At 35.8% G+C, this 14,579-nt stretch overlaps 4 protein-coding genes across 9 annotated transcripts in view; 3 read left to right on the top strand and 1 right to left on the bottom strand.

The window, feature by feature from the left end:
- Window positions 1-6,693, top strand: part of LOC132909361 (ETS-like protein pointed) — a 144,185-nt gene extending 137,492 nt beyond the window's left edge. For all 5 annotated transcript variants that reach the window (XM_060964152.1, XM_060964150.1, XM_060964154.1 and 2 more), the window contains 5 exons: window positions 2,622-2,822; window positions 2,918-3,226; window positions 3,575-3,850; window positions 3,939-4,236; window positions 4,349-6,693. In XM_060964152.1, the coding sequence (XP_060820135.1) occupies window positions 2,622-2,822; window positions 2,918-3,226; window positions 3,575-3,850; window positions 3,939-4,236; window positions 4,349-4,412 (1,148 nt within the window). In that variant the 3' untranslated portion in view covers window positions 4,413-6,693. The remainder of the gene's footprint in view (window positions 1-2,621; window positions 2,823-2,917; window positions 3,227-3,574; window positions 3,851-3,938; window positions 4,237-4,348) is intronic.
- A 225-nt stretch (window positions 6,694-6,918) lies between these two features.
- LOC132909369 (DNA mismatch repair protein MutL-like) lies at window positions 6,919-9,238 on the top strand. Of its 2 annotated transcripts, XM_060964172.1 has the most exons (4): window positions 6,921-7,678; window positions 7,754-8,023; window positions 8,085-8,246; window positions 8,315-9,238. In XM_060964172.1, exons 1-4 carry the CDS (start codon window positions 7,616-7,618, stop codon window positions 9,116-9,118), a joined length of 1,299 nt encoding a protein of 432 aa, XP_060820155.1. In that variant the 5' UTR covers window positions 6,921-7,615; the 3' UTR covers window positions 9,119-9,238. The 2 variants fall into 2 exon arrangements, with proteins under 2 accessions (XP_060820154.1, XP_060820155.1); XM_060964171.1 differs by having other exon boundaries at window positions 6,919-8,023.
- A 35-nt stretch (window positions 9,239-9,273) lies between these two features.
- Window positions 9,274-10,444, top strand: LOC132909110 (DNA mismatch repair protein Mlh3-like; the record flags this gene model as incomplete). The annotated part of the gene is made up of 4 exons (XM_060963701.1): window positions 9,274-9,460; window positions 9,540-9,884; window positions 10,070-10,325; window positions 10,429-10,444. Coding segments are annotated over 4 exons (804 nt in total), but the record flags the coding sequence as incomplete, so codon positions are not given.
- On the bottom strand, window positions 9,952-14,279 carry LOC132909365 (endoribonuclease CG2145-like). Its single transcript, XM_060964164.1, has 6 exons — window positions 14,094-14,279; window positions 12,577-12,714; window positions 12,213-12,371; window positions 11,274-12,135; window positions 10,761-11,190; window positions 9,952-10,679 (listed from the first exon to the last, which is right to left on the bottom strand). The coding sequence occupies exons 1-6, from the start codon at window positions 14,143-14,145 to the stop codon at window positions 10,446-10,448; spliced, it is 1,875 nt and encodes a 624-aa protein (XP_060820147.1). The 5' UTR covers window positions 14,146-14,279; the 3' UTR covers window positions 9,952-10,445.
- Between the last annotated feature and the right edge of the window lie 300 nt (window positions 14,280-14,579).

Here is a 14,579-nt window from a genome sequence, read left to right as displayed (position 1 = left end):
TTATTACTTATATTTTTCCACTTACATACGTTTATAATCTACAACATGAAATTATATTTGCAATGCGTAATTTCACATATTGTAATTATAATTTCAAATATATTTCGCAATTTCGATTTTTCTTCTGTCGCAAAATCTCGCCGAGGTCGCATTGTGCACGAGAAGTAAATTATTTTGATGCAAATCGCAGCATGTTTTATATTAATTAGGGACGTCGTTTGGCGAATATCTTTATCGCAAAGGCGACGAAAGTTATAAAATTTTGTCCAGGATACGTGTCTTCCATCGCACTGTGCGACAGTGAGAACAGAGTATTCCCAGTGTTGTTTCAATCCATCGCTTAATTACATATTTACCATCCGTGACGTAGTAGAAATTACTACGAAACGAGCGCAATATGCAATAAAAGAAGTGTATTAATAAAACGACTCTTGCATGTGCGTGTAAAATGCAAATTTATACTAAATAATAACAAACAAGCCGGAAACTCCAAACCCCAAGAGCGATCTTCATAAAATATTAAAACATCAACTTTACTCTACAACTTATTTATCCATGATATACATACTTGTTTCTCCTACTGTCTTTTTTTCCTCTTTCGTTTATGGATGATTTGCAATTGTATCACGTTATTGATAATCCTCTCAGCTATAAACCTACTCAGAATGACATTCGCAAGCATGCTGCACGTGCAGTCGTCTATTTATACTTAACTTGAAGAAACGCCCGGTCATTCGTTTCTCTCGAGTTAGTATCTCAATTCAATTCAAATAATTACATCGTGCACGGTCCCTTTCTCTCGTCTACAACAACTATTCGGGACCTTGGTGTAATCTTCTCGACTGATCTATCATTCGCTTCTCACATCGTCAAGGTTGCCACTGGTGCGCTCCAGCTTCTTGGTTACATTACATAGAGCGTGTAAGTTTTTTTTAAGGACGTCAACACCGTTAGATCGTATCGTGTATCGTGCATTGGTTAGGCCTCGCTTAGAACTGCTGTTCTACCATCTGGTCATCTTACCATTCTCCTCACATTATCAATTTAGAACGTGTACAGCGTATAGATTTTTATGCTTAGCCACGTGTTTTAAGCTGTCACGCGTCTCTAACGTTGATTACGATTACTCCGGCCTTTGTTAAACGTCCGTTGCGTCTGAATCTATCGAACGCAGGACGCTTACGTTCCCTTACAAATCACTAAACGGCATTGTAAATAGCTTTCTTATCTTATCTTTGCTTATGGATCTTAGCTCGCCTTAAAACGCGCGTCCTACGAGACCTTCGATCAGGCATCGCTTGTTCCTCTTAGCGATGTCCCATAATGGGTCGCTTTGAGTCCAGTTGGTATACTCCCTCGTTTTCGTAGCACTTTCGCGCGTAGTTCTCTGCTTACGTAATCCAATATTTTCAATTCTAATAATGTGTTTGTCAGAAATGAAGGTATATAGAGTCAGACATCGACGCTTGTTTTACTTTATTTCTCAGTAAATCATTTATATATATGAATACATACATGAGCGAATAAATAGCAGGATATAAATAAACCGCATCTGTTCCGTTTACATTAATATAATTATAATATATTATAATGTAATTAGAGAAGAAAAAAACAATACATAAATAATTCGTTGAAATACAACGATTTTTACATATGCGACGCTGGCAAACATCACGTTGCGATAAGTTAAAACTTGTTACGATCGTTAAACAACAATCTCACAGAATTCTTTGGCATAAGCATAATTGTATTAATAGGATAATCGCTAAAGTTAATGCATAGCGATGATCTCTCTACAACTTCAGGCGTGATGTAATTTGTTTACATTCGTTTCTTTCCAATTTCTCTATCTCTCTCTATACACATATACCGAAGAACTTATTATCCGTTTAAGTAAATTAATAAATCTTTGAACTTGTACGTCGAAGCTGTTCGAACCGATCTCCTGAGATTCCCCAATCTTCTCTCGGACCTCGCGAGATCAAACGATCAAACGATGATTTTACAAGCGCTATCGCGTCCGTGGTCGATCGGACGAGGACGAAGCGGGTCGCAGCCTCCGTAATGGACGCGCGACGGGTTTCTCGTGGCCGAGGAAAGGAAGTCGAGGATAGGCGGAGTTGGCTCGGGCCAATCGTCGAGATGCGCGCCGCCCACGTGTCAGCGGTTCCTCCCTGCAGACTCTGTGCCTCTCGTGACACCGTGCACTCCCCAGGTTCCAACGATTTCCCATCGCGACCCTTCGCTGCGAATCCTCCCGGCCCGAGCGAAAAGTCGAAACGATCGAAATCGCACGCCGGTCGGCGAAAATCCGCGATCCTCCGAACGGAAGCGGAGTTCGGAGACGCGACGACGATGGGGATTAGCAGCGTGCAGAAACCACGGAATTAGAATTTTGTTTAACCCTTAGAAATCTCCACCGTTCCCATCGAAATCGTTTTATTTCGACACCATGTGCCGTTGGAAAAAAAGAAAAATAAAAATACAGGCAGATTCGCCTGGATCCCTGCAACCGCATGAACACCAACATTTCGAATAATTCGCACATTTCGCGAAGCACAGAGATTTAATGGTACGTGGAGCATACGTAACGCGTTTGGTTGTTTGGTGATGTTTCTCAGGAGGTTACAATCATCTACGCAGTCCCGTGTGCCAAGACGAGAATCAGAGAGATGAAACCTCGCCGCCACCTCATAGCCATAACGCTCAAGCGCCCAACTCTCATTCCAGTACTCCAAACAGCAACAACAACAACAATAATAATAATAACGCGAACAACGCGTACATACATTTACGGAACTTGAACCAGCTGAAGACGGAGTGTAAGTAGCGGAAAATTGAACGAATATTTCGTAGTTTTATCGATTTTTCAAACTAGCATGATAGATTTTGAATATGGTTTGTGATTGTCGAGCAGCGAATTACGGCAACCACCACATAACGGAGCACCTTCAAGGGGGTGGAGCAGGGTTGACGAGTGGCAACGATCTCACGGGTACAGGGACTAACGAGAGTGACTTAAGGGTTAGTCAAACGGCAACGGAGAGCTACATGACTCCGGCACATTATTCCGGATACGATGAGGCGTCCGAGTATCACAGTCTGCCGCAGGATCACCAACCGCCGCATCCTTTCAATCTGGATGGCTCGCCGGAATTTTACAGCGCCAGTGGAATTCAAATCGAGCCGAAATATCAGCCAACGCCGTTTAAAAATTATCCTCGAGGTAATCTCAATCGTTTAGGAAACTTCAAACTGCTGTTCTCCAATCTATATTATCTGCAATTGACCTCCGATATAAATGTTATCGAATCGATCAGTATCCTTAGACGTTGTTGAAATGTTTTTGCTTTTGGTCATTAGAATATTCGGATGTATTTGCTTCTTGTCTTTTTTTTTATAAATACATTGTTTACGAATAAGGTATTCAAAGAAAGAATATCTAAAGAGGTACAAATATATAGAGATAAAAGATACGAACGAAAAGAAGAAGCAGAAATGGCAAGAAGAAGAATAGAGTTTAATGATATTTAAGCGATCGTTCAACGATTACAATCGATGATTTGCAACCTAGGTCGCTACCACGAAGGATACAGCGAGAGCGGTGGTTACGGACAATACGACGCTACGCCATTCCAAACGGTTCCAGGAAGCGGAAGCGGAGGAGGAGGTGGCGGCGTTGGCGGTGATCAATGGGGAGTTGGCCCCCTCGAACACCTGTCTCATCATCCGGCATTCTTAGCTGGCCTTGGTCCAAGGGATTCATCCAATCCTCATCATCCCTCGTCTATTGGGAATAATGCCGATCAGAAACCTCTGTTGCAGAGCGCGATGATCCCCGGTTATACAAGTAATTAATCCCTCGCGAATTAGAATACGATTCGTCCGAATTTTTAGAACAAGTTTGTTCTAAGGAAGCTACTTTCTAATATTAACAGGCACTGGACCTTGCTTTACCGGTTCCGGTCCCATTCAACTCTGGCAATTTCTGTTGGAGCTGTTAACAGACAAATCGTGTCAAGGTTTTATCTCGTGGACTGGCGATGGCTGGGAGTTCAAGCTGACGGATCCGGACGAAGTGGCACGTCGTTGGGGTATCCGTAAAAACAAGCCTAAAATGAACTACGAGAAACTGAGCCGTGGTCTCCGTTATTATTACGACAAGAATATTATACATAAAACAGCCGGCAAACGATACGTTTACCGCTTTGTCTGTGACTTACAAAGTCTCTTAGGGTAAGTGTACGACGCATACGATGTTCTTCCAGTTCTACTTGAGAGTAGTCGACGATAATTGATTAAGGTGATAACGATGATCGTGTTTTATAGTACCATTGTTCGTTTGTAGGTATAGTCCGGAAGAACTGCACGCAATGGTCGAGTTGAAGCCAGAAAAGAAGGAAGAAGACTGAGTTTCTGTTATCGGACGTGTTTAAGGACTGTCATTTTACAAATTGAAAAGAAAGAAAAAAAAAAAAAAATAAGAGGAATCCGAGTGATTCCTTGGTACCGCGAGAACAAAGTTCAAACTGACAATGTAACGAACAATATGAACGAACAAACGAAATGAAGGAACGAGTAACTGATGTATTGATAAATGAAAGAATTCTTCTAATGAATGGAAGACAGAACCAATTGATGTCTTCTAACTGTCAGATACATGATAAAATCGAATCGGTCGTATGTACCAAAGACAGGGTCTGCATACCATTGGTGCCTAAAATTAATGAAAATTGTGAATTTGTTTCTAAGTGATTAATTTGCCAAGCCAGATTTTAGAAGATATTTATAGGAAATAACAATTTATACATATTATATATATTATACATATAAATATATATATATAAATATATATAAATATATATATATATATTTTTAATGTTACATGATTTCTAAGCACTACGTCGAGCATACGATACGTCTAAATTATTTATATCTCATCATTTTAAACATGCGTGTTACATCCCGTTGATAGATAACACCATATGTGATTGTTATTACTATACTTTTACTTATTACAATAAAGCCATTATACCGTTATTATAGACGGCGAGCTTGAATTCGACGTTTAAATGCTTTTCTACGTGTAGATTATTACTAAGTTGTAGTATTAAAAATACTGTGTTTCCGAGCTCGCTTGGCTGCAACAACTGCAAAACAAACTTCCTTTTATACTATTACCGATTTTTCTTTTTTCCTATTCACTTCCTCGATGTTTAACGTGCGACCAATCCCATGTGAATAATGTCAGAGAACTATAATTAACAGCGTTTTAAGTGCGAAAAATGTATGCTGTTAAATTCGCTACAAGTTGTATGTTTGAACGCGTTTCTTTTTCTAACGAAATCATTTCGTTTCGTTGATCTCCTTATTTTACTAACGATTAAAAGAAGTAATCATTTTTTGGAAGGAAGGGGCGACGTGCAACGCAGTATTGAACATCATAGGCCCATAAAATAGTATTTGTAATAGAAGATGATAATGTTTCTTGGCGCTTAATTTTAAAGATTATCGACTACTCAAATTTGATATATCTTTTTTCGTTTCGTTTCGTTTCGAATATCTTGGAATATGGAATAACTGTTAGAATTAAAATGTGCATACATCACTTCTCTATTTCAAATGCCGTTTTATTTGTAATATGTTGTACGCATGATGAAAATGATGTCTGCTTTCCGAAGAAAGTTTTTCTTTAAATCTTCTAAATTCATCAGAAACCTGTAACACTATCGTTTTGCGAATCATAGCAATAATTAAAATATCGACGTTCTTAAGTGATACTTTATCATTTGCATTGTATATAATATGTACACGTGTGGAACACTCGATAACGCGTATATAGACGAAATTCGACGGTAATGTTGCGACTAGTTTGCGTGATTCTCACCGTATTTCGATGAGCGTTTTCTACGTTGTAAAAATGTTGTTCTGTTGGACGTAATAATTATTGTAACAATATCGATTGTATTGATACGTATGACAACAGATAGAAAAGAACGAGGAAGTTTCTTAAACGCGTTACATATCCATAAGCGTATGTGACATTACGTATTTTATATAAATTAAGTATCTTTAATTGTGTTTGTTAAATGTTCGGATCAAGAGAGAAAGGGTGAGCGAGAGGGAGAGAGAGAAAGAGACGAAGATGAAACTAAAACTATGGTTGAAAGATATTTCTTAATGAAGATTATAAAAGAAAGACTCGTAGATCGACGACGATTAATGGCGATTCAAGAAGAAATTAAGTTAATCGCAAGATAAAAGATCCTGACATATCCGTCACGATTGTTAAGTTTTCTATATCTAACGGAATAATTTAGACACCTTTATAGATTATCGACATATGTGATTAACAGTATACCTACTTTGAAAAGTAACTCACGGACAGGTATCGAATAAAATTAACGAAATCGTTATAATTGTGTAACTTCGAATACACTGTAAAAATTTGATGAAGAAACACGTATGAAATGATTTATAAATCCCTCCTTCTCTGCACAGGACTAGACGTTCGTAAATTAAGTTTGAATATTTTTAGTCGAATAAAGGAAAAAATGAAAATTATGTAAAGCTCTACTGCATATATGTGTGTAAAGCATTCAATCATCGTTTCCGACAACTATGTGAAGTTACGACAGCGACATGTGAAAATTTTTCAGTAGTTGCAATAAAATAAAGAAATTTTTATAAATATACTGAACAAAGAGACAATTTCATTCAACGTCATATTCAATAATTATAACTACAGAATATAAGTATAACGACATCGACATCAGTATACTTACAAAATTTCGAGTAGATTTTCAACAAATCGTACAAGAATCTAGAATAATAATAAATCTACAGTATTTATCAAAAGCTGTGACCAGAAATTATAGTCATTTCTACAATTTTTATAAACGTGTCATCGACGAGAAAGTAATTTTTGTTTAAATGGGAGGCAAATCATCATTCTACTCACATTAAAGGAATTTTTCAGAAAATTCAAAGATCAAAATTTCGTTGGTTACCGGTTGCCGTTAAACATTTATAATGGAATTCTGACGGCAACTATTCCTTTCTTATCGACTGCGACACCCTTCCTTATCGGTCACTGTACGCATGCGTAGATATTATTCGGATGCTGAAATTGGGCGCATTTCAAAATTTTTAAACACGCACATACGTTACGAACATCTTTTTTAATTCGCATATAGTAAAGGTAATAATAGCATTTAGTATTATCATATAATATTATCTAGTAATACGCATAATTTTCAACTCAATGAAAGAAAAGAAGATTAGAATTGTTGAGTGGTCTAATGCGTGGAAATCTGTGAATAATCAAAGTTGTTTAAGAACGAAAGTTTTTTAAAGAACGATCTCGAACTAAGTAAATAGAAGCTATTGGTAAATGTCGTATTTTAATCTTCATTTCTTTTCAAAATATTCTATTCTCAAAGATGTTATTCTGAAACATCTTTAAATCCGATAATAAAGTTGTAGGATATTAAGTAACAGATCGTAAGATCGGGAGATTGTTATTGATGCTTTTCTTTTGTTGATTGCTAGTAGAGGGAGACAAAGGCGTGCAAATAACTTCTTTGTTGTAGCGTGAACGTGATTCAGTATTAAAATGGAAGCGTCAATTATTGCTACTACTAATGTGACGAATATCGCAGATTGTGTGTTAGAATTGGTATATTACTATTTAAACAAATATAAAGGATCACTTATCTTTTGTCTTTGGCATTTTTATAAATTTCCTCAACAGGTGTCAAATTCATTATCTGCCAACGCTACAGCAATTGCAATACGATTTCACATTGAACAACGTAAAATTCAAGTTATAGACAATGGTATAGGAATACCGAAAATACGATTAAATGTGATGGCAGAATACAATAATGAAAATTCTTTAAATTATTCGAATATATACGATTTATGCAGCTGGAGAAAGCATACGATTATTAACATTCGTAGATTGTCTAATGCTATGATAATAACATCTAGATATTATTTGTCACGTAAAACATATATGAAGGTAATCTTCATAATTAAGAATTCATTTGAAGTAGAAACCAACAAGTTGTTAATGCCCACAGATTTTCAAAGTAAACCATGAACCAAGAATTATTAAAATTGAAAGAAGACCTTCTCACGGTACTACAGTAAGCATTCATGGATTCCATGAGTTATCCTTAAATAAGTGGAATATAACTTTCATGTATCATTTGATTGGAAACATTGCCATAGCCAATCCTCAGGTAAATGAATGCTTGGTATTTATAGGTATTCCTTGTATTTCAAATTAAGATATATTTTATATTTCCAGACTTCATTCACCATAAGAGATGATCATCAAAAGAAAATGAACATGATAATCACTAAGCCACACAATCCAATATATATTTTTAAGTCATTATATAGTCTAGAAGTGTTATTTCATAAAATATGGTATATAAGATGTATGAAGAAGCCTAATATCAAATACTGTGCATACATTGGGTTAGCTGATTCTAAAGATACAGCTTCTCAATATATTTTTCTAAATAATAAACTTGTTCATTGTCCCTTAATCTTAAAAATAATTTCAACTACTTTCATTAATACATTAAAGTTCTTCGAAAGACAACATTATGAACATATAACAAAGAAAGAGGCAGTTTTCATTTTATTATTTCTAGTGTGTAATAATTATACTTTTACTATTGAGAATAAGAAGAGAACTTTAATATTTTCTAATATACAAGATTTAATGGAATGTATTAGAAGCAAAATATTACATATTTTTACAAGAGATATTAAACCTTTATGTGAAGAAGAATTTAGAAAAGGTAATGAAACACGGTTGACTGCAGAAGATTTAGTTACACCTGTTTCGCAAACTGATAATCTTAACAAAAACAGTATGCAGTTAACTCTTTCTGAATGGTCTAATTGGTCTTATCCTAAGAATTGGAAACAACTAGAAAATGATTCGCTAAAATTCTATAAGCATTTTGATTTCCTGCCAGAAAAATTGCATAAATTACTACGTGGAAACACAAAATTGATAAAAACAGACATTTTAAATGAATATAACGGAAGTGTATGTTCAATCAAATTGAAATCTGGATTGCAGAGTAAACATCTTTAATCTAATCAGAGAATCATAGTATGAATTTATTTATAATACATTTCCCTATAAGTTCCAGATGTATTGCCTCATCAAGAACTTGACATTCGTCCATGTAAAACTGTCCAGCGATTTCGTGAATTCACGTTAAATAAGAAAGTTTTGAAACTTATTAAAGTAAGTATATAGTTGGAATTACAGTGAGAAAAGTTGAACTACAACTGTTCGTGTCATTTCAGGTATTAGGCCAAATAAACAATGAACTGATAGCAGGGTTAATAACCCAAAATAATATGAAAATGCTTTTATTAATGGATCAACATGCAATTCATGAAAGGATTAGATATGAACATTTGCTTTACGGTAAAGCTTTACAAAAATCTTGTATATAAAAATAAAGTAAAAAACCTATACTGACATTGATTATGCAACTGATTTTTAGGATATGAATCACAGATAAGAACCCAATTGTTTTCCATCAAATTAAAAGATCCTATAATCATACAACTTCCTGCGAGTAGCTGCAATTTACTCTTATCTAATAATATGATATTAAAAAAGTTTGGTATAACTTTTAGTGTGATAGATAATAACACAGTAATGATACGTGCAGTGCCAGAATGTTTAAGGAAGAACAAATACTATCACGATGAATTAAAACTAAAGTTAAAAGTACAGAATCTTTTAAACGAATTAGTACAAAACTTTTCAAGTTATGATAGTAATTATGCAACCAACATTTTACCATTTACCATTCACAATGCAATTGCAATGGAAGCATGCCATGGTATGTTCTTTCTTTCTTTTTCATTTATAATTTTATAAACAATTTAATAAACAAAATATGCAACATGTAAAGAATAAATAGGTAGAGTATATATTTTTCAGCAGAAAATATTAATAGAATAATAATCTCATCCTTTTGTACATTATAACATTATATTCACTACCATCTAATGAAAAGTATTTTAGGAGCTATAAAATTCGGAGATCCACTTTCATTAAAAGAATGTAAGCGGCTTTTGAAATTACTAAACAAGACGAAGATACCTACTCAATGTGCTCATGGACGACCGTCCATAATACCTCTATTGGAACTAACGGATTTAGAAAAACGCCATATAAAAATCGTTCAAGTAAATAATACATTTTTCGCATGCTATATATTAAATAAAGATGAACTCATTTATAGATTCATTCACTTACAACAATTTAAATTCTGTTCTACGTATTTTTATCAAATTTTTCAATTCTTCTCAGTGAAATTGCATAAGTCAGTATTACATTAGCTAACATATAATATAAAATCTATTAAATGTTATAAAATGCAGATTTTATTTCAACTAAACTAAATGTCAGGATATCCCGAAATTAAAATATCTTTTCCAAAGTAGTTGACTCTGCTCACGAATATCACGAATTCAATTCCTCCTAAAGAAATTGGGCAAGGGTTGTTAGGCCGAGTAAAGAAGCACATCGTATACAAAGCGAATTCCAATTCCGGTGATGTACCGACAAAAATGGTTGAGACTGGTTGCACTATACCGTTTAGCGATGAACGTATTTTTAAAACTGCTCCTTTCTGTAAAACATAATGCAGTGAACATTAACAATATGAACTGTTTTGATTGTTGGTTTACGAATATTACATGTTGTTACTTACATCACCCAGTTTGACTTCCTTCATATATCCAAGATAATTGACCTTCTTCTCTGCTTCTTGCTTCGCGTAATAGATCCAATTATGTAGTCCAATTATATCTGAGTCAAACTGTTCAGCTAGAAACACAGTTTCAAAACCGGAACTTGACGCATCTCCGTCAATTCGTTTGAATTGAGAGAACCATATGCGCTTCATAGTATCCTTAAACTCATATTCATCATCTTGGATGTATCCTTTATCGGCCAAGAATTTCATCATTGATTTCATCACGTCTGTTTCTAGGATCTTATCAAGAAGTTCCGATTCCTCTTTTCGCTCTTCTGACGTGACCGTCTCTTTCGTTTTAACGTTAAGCTCATAGTTATCGTGTAAGGCTATCACGGCTTTCACGGTTGGAATCTCGTAAGCTTCGTTATTCACAGTCAGCAACCTGAAATACGTAGAGTATGGAACTATAACACCAGCTTATGATTTATTTTTAACTCTAGGAGTTCAAAGTAAATGGATTCTCACGGTTCAGCAGCGTCGTCGCTGGTGCTATCATCTTTCTTCTGACCTTGTAAATTGATCGTTATATGCTTAAGAGCACTGTTCTTCTCTTTCTCGAATAAATTTTCCGTTAACTTTTTGATGTCATCATTAGAGGTGATGAATCCCAGAGGATTAGGATTGTTTTGTGCTGAATCTTGAGAGTTTTGATTATTCGGTGATGCATTGGTACCTGCGTTATTCTGCGAAACTTGAGATGTCTCAGCAGCAGGTTGAGCAGCTGATTGAGCTGGTTGAGCCGCAGGAGCTGCGGCAGCTGCCGGTTGAGCCGCAGGAGCTGCGGCAGCTGCCGGTTGATCAGAATTTGGAGCCGGGACAATAGCAGTTCCATTATTATAATAATTATTATAAGTAATTTCGGTGTGGCTGGGAGCAGCTCCGCTACTAGTGCCTCTCGTGCCATAGATTCCTCCTGGTATTAATCGATTCACGGCTGCGTTCACTCCGGCGCTCACGCCAGCGAAGACGAACGCTTCTTTTGCTAATTGCCCTATACCAGGTTTCTGTCCTTGCGATAAGAGAATCGTTTGTTGTGGTTGCTGTCCCATAGATGGACTAAAAGACTGTCCAAAGCCTGGATTGTATCCACCATAAGATGGATTTCCACCATAAGGTGCATGTCCTCCTATTCCAGGATTGTAGCTTTGACCAGGTGCTGGATTATAACCATGACCTAAAGAGGGATTATATCCTTGACCAACTGGATTGTAACCTCCAATTGAAGGGTTGTAACCTCCTATTGATGGATTATGACCTTGCCCAGGTGATAGATTTGGGTTGGAGTTGGTATGATAAGGGTTGCTGGCTGGTTGACTATGATATCCACCTAGAAATCATTGCCCATTAAATATTTTAGTCTATGAATATTACATTAATATCCGGTTTAAAAGGAGTATCGAATACCTGAAGGACTGTATCCAGATTGGACGTTAGTCGCGCTAGTCTTAGAACTCTGTTCGGATATAGGAGCAGATGGTTTAGGCGCGGTATTGATATTGGTTCCACTTGCTGGTTTCTTATCGTTCGCAACGTTCCACCCTATTTTATTAGGAGTGGAGCCCCCTGTAAGAGAAATAACCAATAATTTATGATCGTCAAATAACTAAGTTTACTTATCGATACTAGTGGCAAGTCTCCGACCAGTTAAAAAGAAATTTAATACGTGGGTAGTTAATCGATAATCGAGCATGTGTTGGTGATAATTAATTCCATTGCAGAGCGCAAAGGAAGCATAGTATATTGTCGAATATTTTCATACGAGAATTACCTTGATTACTTTGCTGGTACGTATTTTGAGAAGTCTGAGATGTACGAGGACGAGGTGTTGACCTCGAACGAAATACAGAACTCCCCCAACCACTGCTCCCGGTTCTCCGTCTAGACGATTTTCCATCTCCGATGTCGACTGTGAAAATTTACCACGATTTAAGTACGACGCAGTACTTTTGAATGAAAATTCTCGGTAAATTGTACACAAATTATATATATATATATATATAGCTTATTGTGTGAACGAATTATCTGTTATCAAATTAACGAAGTGTAAAACGAATGAAATCACTGAATAGAATCTTGGCGGAGATTACGTATTCAAACGTACATTATTCTATATGAACAGAATGCGCTGCGATCATCAAAATTTAAAGTATTGCACACAGAAGTTACCATTGGTTAAATAGAATTCGTCAGAGAGTTCGAGAGGAATAATATTTCAATTTTGTTAATAACGAGTGCTGCGTGCTCGAGTATATTACACGATTCATAATGTTCTACCTACCACTTGTTGAGCCTCTCTATCAATCTATGATAAATTATTCTATATAGTCACTAACAATTTAACAATTCGCTAAATAAAATAATGATATATCGTTAACACGCGAATCTGATTATTTCCATTAAATCTATTTGAATGTCAAGTATTAAACTAATCTCCATGTTTTATAAACGCTCTTTAAATATAAGGGACTATAGTTCTTCAGTACTGTTTTTAGGATGCTAGTATTTTAGGATTCTGTATTTTATTTTAGGATAATCTTGCTACGATAAAACTTTAAAGGAGCAAATAAAATCTTTGGACTTGATTATCAGAACTCTGTTACCGGAGCAGTAATCGTTTACATAGAAACCATGGCAACCTAACGAATTTCACGGAATCTAATTAGATTTTCGTGACCATATCAGCGGAACAAATTCCACCTTTCGTGGAATTGTTTGAGTGACTCAGTGCCCGCCTCCGTATGGCTGCGACTTTCTAGGAAGAGTTATGATTTTTTGCGACTTCTTTGTAAACTCATCAAATACAGACAAATGAACACATGATACGATGCTAGCATGCATCGGTGTACGCTCAAACACAAGTAATTTAGTCTCGGCGAACATATTATGAATTGTTTGGTTGTAGCTTCATAATGCAGTTAAACATGCAATTAAACAGTTCATAGAATGCTCTGTTCTCGAATGTTTTCTCCGTCTTTAGAATTCCTTCAGTTCAGTTATATCGTTTAAAAACTTGAATTCTTAATCGTGTTAACACTGTAGATAGGCAGTAATTTTACGGGCGTATAAATTTACATACAAATTTTGTTAAAGAACTTTCACTTGGTCGTTTATAAGTTTAATCTCATAAAATTCCTTGTAATACATTCTAACGTGAATCGTGAAATATTGCATCAAGGTAAAACCTAGTAAATCCATTGCCACATAGTTGAAACGTTCAGTAAAGGAAGAACGATTTCTTTTTGCCGTTTTAAGTTGGTTATGCTATTTATAAAGAAACTTGCTTACCAAACACGAACAAAACGAGACTCATACAGATCAGAACTATCTTGATGTTCATGTTTCTTGCTATCTGACTTTTTCGGCTGTTGATTTACAATTCAAAGTCGATAGTACGATCAAGGATTTCTTCGTAGAATGATCGATGCGCACTGCTTGACGGTTAATCCGTTACTAAAAGACTTCCCGTGAACTGACGCATACTAAACTACGCTGAAACTAGTTTGGAATTGCAAAGCGAGTTATACGTTATACGTCGTGGGCTTTCTCCTCTCGCATTGATCTTTGATGCGTTCACAACAAGTAGTAGGGATCTAATAGAACAAACTGGCAATAAAGGAGGTTCTTAAGGTAATGACATGTCCCTGACTTCTACCTGCAAGGACATTGCTCTTCATAAATATTTAATGGATCTGTTCCTTCCAGCGTTCTTTTACAAAGATTTTATTCAGTGATTAATTGTAATTTTATTTTTCAGGAGAAACCGAATTTTAC

Source organism: Bombus pascuorum, chromosome 7, assembly GCF_905332965.1.
Source record: "Bombus pascuorum chromosome 7, iyBomPasc1.1, whole genome shotgun sequence".
NCBI lineage: Eukaryota > Metazoa > Arthropoda > Insecta > Hymenoptera > Apidae > Bombus > Bombus pascuorum.
The sequence above is the reverse complement of the archived record's forward strand: the minus strand, read 5'-3'. Positions and strand labels throughout refer to the sequence as shown.